The sequence below is a fragment of the Eimeria necatrix genome, genomic scaffold, assembly GCF_000499385.1.
Source record: "Eimeria necatrix Houghton genomic scaffold, Enh_scaff602, whole genome shotgun sequence".
In the NCBI taxonomy this organism is placed as follows: domain Eukaryota; phylum Apicomplexa; class Conoidasida; order Eucoccidiorida; family Eimeriidae; genus Eimeria; species Eimeria necatrix.
The window spans coordinates 10,001-12,500 of record NW_013654460.1 but is presented as its reverse complement, the minus strand read 5'-3'; the positions used below and the strand labels follow the sequence as shown (position 1 = coordinate 12,500).

At 59.7% G+C, this 2,500-nt stretch overlaps 1 protein-coding gene across 1 annotated transcript in view; it reads left to right on the top strand.

Annotated features, from left to right (window-relative positions):
* The window catches only part of ENH_00065940 (hypothetical protein, conserved), a gene marked incomplete at both ends in the record, with an annotated part of 11,385 nt that overhangs the window by 4,095 nt on the left and 4,790 nt on the right, over positions 1-2,500 (top strand). The window contains 3 exons of the mRNA XM_013582268.1: positions 27-854; positions 1,223-1,381; positions 1,769-2,318. Coding sequence (XP_013437722.1) covers positions 27-854; positions 1,223-1,381; positions 1,769-2,318 — 1,537 coding nt within the window. The remainder of the gene's footprint in view (positions 1-26; positions 855-1,222; positions 1,382-1,768; positions 2,319-2,500) is intronic.

Here is a 2,500-nt window from a genome sequence, read left to right as displayed (position 1 = left end):
CTAGGGGTTTTGGGGTGTATGTACAGGTGCTGCTGAATCTGATTTCGTGGATTCTTGCATTTCATGTTCGTTACTTTTCTGCTTCCAATGTTTTGCGGCAGCGGGTGCGGGCGCAGCAGCAGCAGCAGCGGCAGCAGCAGCAGCAGCAGCAGCAGCAGCAGCAGCAGCAGGAAGACGACCTGGCCGCGTGGCAGCGGCGCTGGGCGGAGCAGATCGACCAGTCGCAGTCCGAGCAGCAGCAGCAGCAGCAGCAGCAGCAGCAGCAGCAGCAGCAGCAGCAGGAGGTGCAGCTTTTGGACCGGGTGGACATGATATTTTGCATGCAAGGGTTTGACACTCTTTTGATTCATGAATTCATTTTGGAGTGTCTGCAGCAAAGTGTGCGGGAGCAGCAGCTGCGGCAGCGCAGCGCAGCACTTTGTGCTGCTGCGCTGCGGTGTCTGCGGCAGCTGCTGCGGCTCATGGAGCTGCATGCGCGCTCCCGTGCTGCTGCTGTTCGTGCTGCAGTGCAGCAGCAACTTGAACGCTGGCTTGGCAGCGGGATTGTCTCGGAGTTATCTCTCGTGCTGCGGCGCTACAAGCCCCGCAGCAGCAGCCCCCAAGTCTTTCTTTTTGCTGCTGAGTGTTTGCTGTCAGTGCTGTCGCTGCTGCAGCAGCTGGGCGGTGCTGCTGCAGCAAGTGCTGCTGGCCTCAAGCTGCGGCGGCCCCACCGAGCAGCAGCAGCAGCAGCCACGGCCTTCTGGGACGAGCAGCAGCAGCAGCAGCAGCAGCAGCAGCAGACGCGAATCGTCACCGTCGACGACCTCCTCAGCGACTTCTTCAGAGGAGACATCATTCGAAACTGCATGTCCTTCGTGAGCATTTTTAGGGTTTAGGGTTTAGGGTTTAGGGTTTAGGGTTTAGGGTTTGGGGTTTGGGATTTAGGTCTTACGGTTTGGCATTTAGGGTTTAGGGGCCGAGACCTAGCTTGTTTGTGTCGAGCGAGGGTTTATAATTTAGTCGTAAAGTTTGGGGTTTAAGGTTTAGGGTTTAGGGTTTAGGGTTTAGGGTTTGAGGCCAAGGGTTTAGGGTTTATTAAAGCAGTTTGACTCAGCGGGTGTCCTGGCCCCCCTTACAAAACTGTCTCAAAGCCTTCCTCTGCCTGCCGCTGCCGCTGCTGCCGTTGCTGCTGCTGCTGCTGCTGCTGCTGCTGCTGCTGCCGCTGCTGCTGCTGCTGCTGCAGCTGAGCAGGTACCGCTCGAACCCCGTGTCAGTGAACGCGGGGGTGGTGGCGCTGCTGCAGGAGCTGCTGCAGTACAGAGGAAGGCCTCGAGAAAATGTTTGTGTCTTCTTCGACCTTCATTGCTTCCTCATCTTTCAGCAGCTGCTCAACGACCCCCAGGTGCCTGCTGCTGCTGCTGCTGCTGCTGCTGCTGCTGCTGCTGCTGCTGCTGCTGGTACTGCTGCTGCTGCTGTTGCTGCTGGTACTGCTGCTGCTGCTGTTGCAGACCAACGCAGCAGCCGTGCGTGTTTCGTTTGCTGCGGCTGGTGCTACGGTCCAGCGGAGCAGCAGAGCGCGTCTCCTTTGCTGCTGCTGCTGCTGCTGCTGCTGCTGCTGCTGCTGCTGCTACTGCCGCTGCTCCAGTCCAAAACAGCAGCATTTTACGTCTCCTTGCTGCTGTTGCGTTTACCGCTGCTGGTGCTGGTGCAGATTGGCGCTGCAGCCATGCATGCCACATTTGCTGCTTGGTTTCCTGCTGCTGCTGCTGCTGCTGCTGCTGCTGCGCAGGTGCTGCTGAGCCCCCGCCTGGCGTTCCTGGGCTCTTTTGCTGCTTCTGTTGTGAAGGAGTTTTTTTCTCTTTGGGACACAAATCGGCTGCTGCCGCTGGAGCTGCTTTTCAGCAAACAGAGGGGCCCCCCGCAGCAGGTTTGCTGCAGGGCATTGCCCGTGGCAGCAGGAGCGGACGCAGCAGACGGGGCCCCTGCAGCAGCAGCAGCAGCAGAAGCAGCAGCAGCAGCAGCAGCAGAGGAGGACGCAGCCATTACGCAGCAGGACTTTTGGTGTGCGGCCTCGCAGCCCGCGCTGCGGTCTCTTTGCAGCAACTACAGGCGGGGCACGGACGCCAAGGTGCAGCAGCAGCTGCAGCAGCAGCAGCAGCTGCAGCAGGAGCTGCAGCCCGAGGAGGCCCTCAAGGCTGCAGCCGACGAAGCAGCAGCAGCAAACGGAAGGTTCAGAGACGCAGCAGCAAAGGGCACATGGACCCACGAGGAAGACTGCATGCTGCTGCAGTTCTTCGAGCAATTCAGGGGAGTCAGAGACTACTACACCTACATTGCAGGTCAGCAGCAGCAGCAGCAGCAGCAGCAGCAGCAGCAGCAGCAGCAGCAGAAAATAAAGCCAAGCCACACCGGTGCAGCAGCACAAGCAGCTGCAGCAGCACCAGCTGCAGGGGCGGATCCAGCGGGAGCCCTTACACAGCCCCACGAGCCGCAGCAACAGCAGCGAAAAGGGCACAGCAGC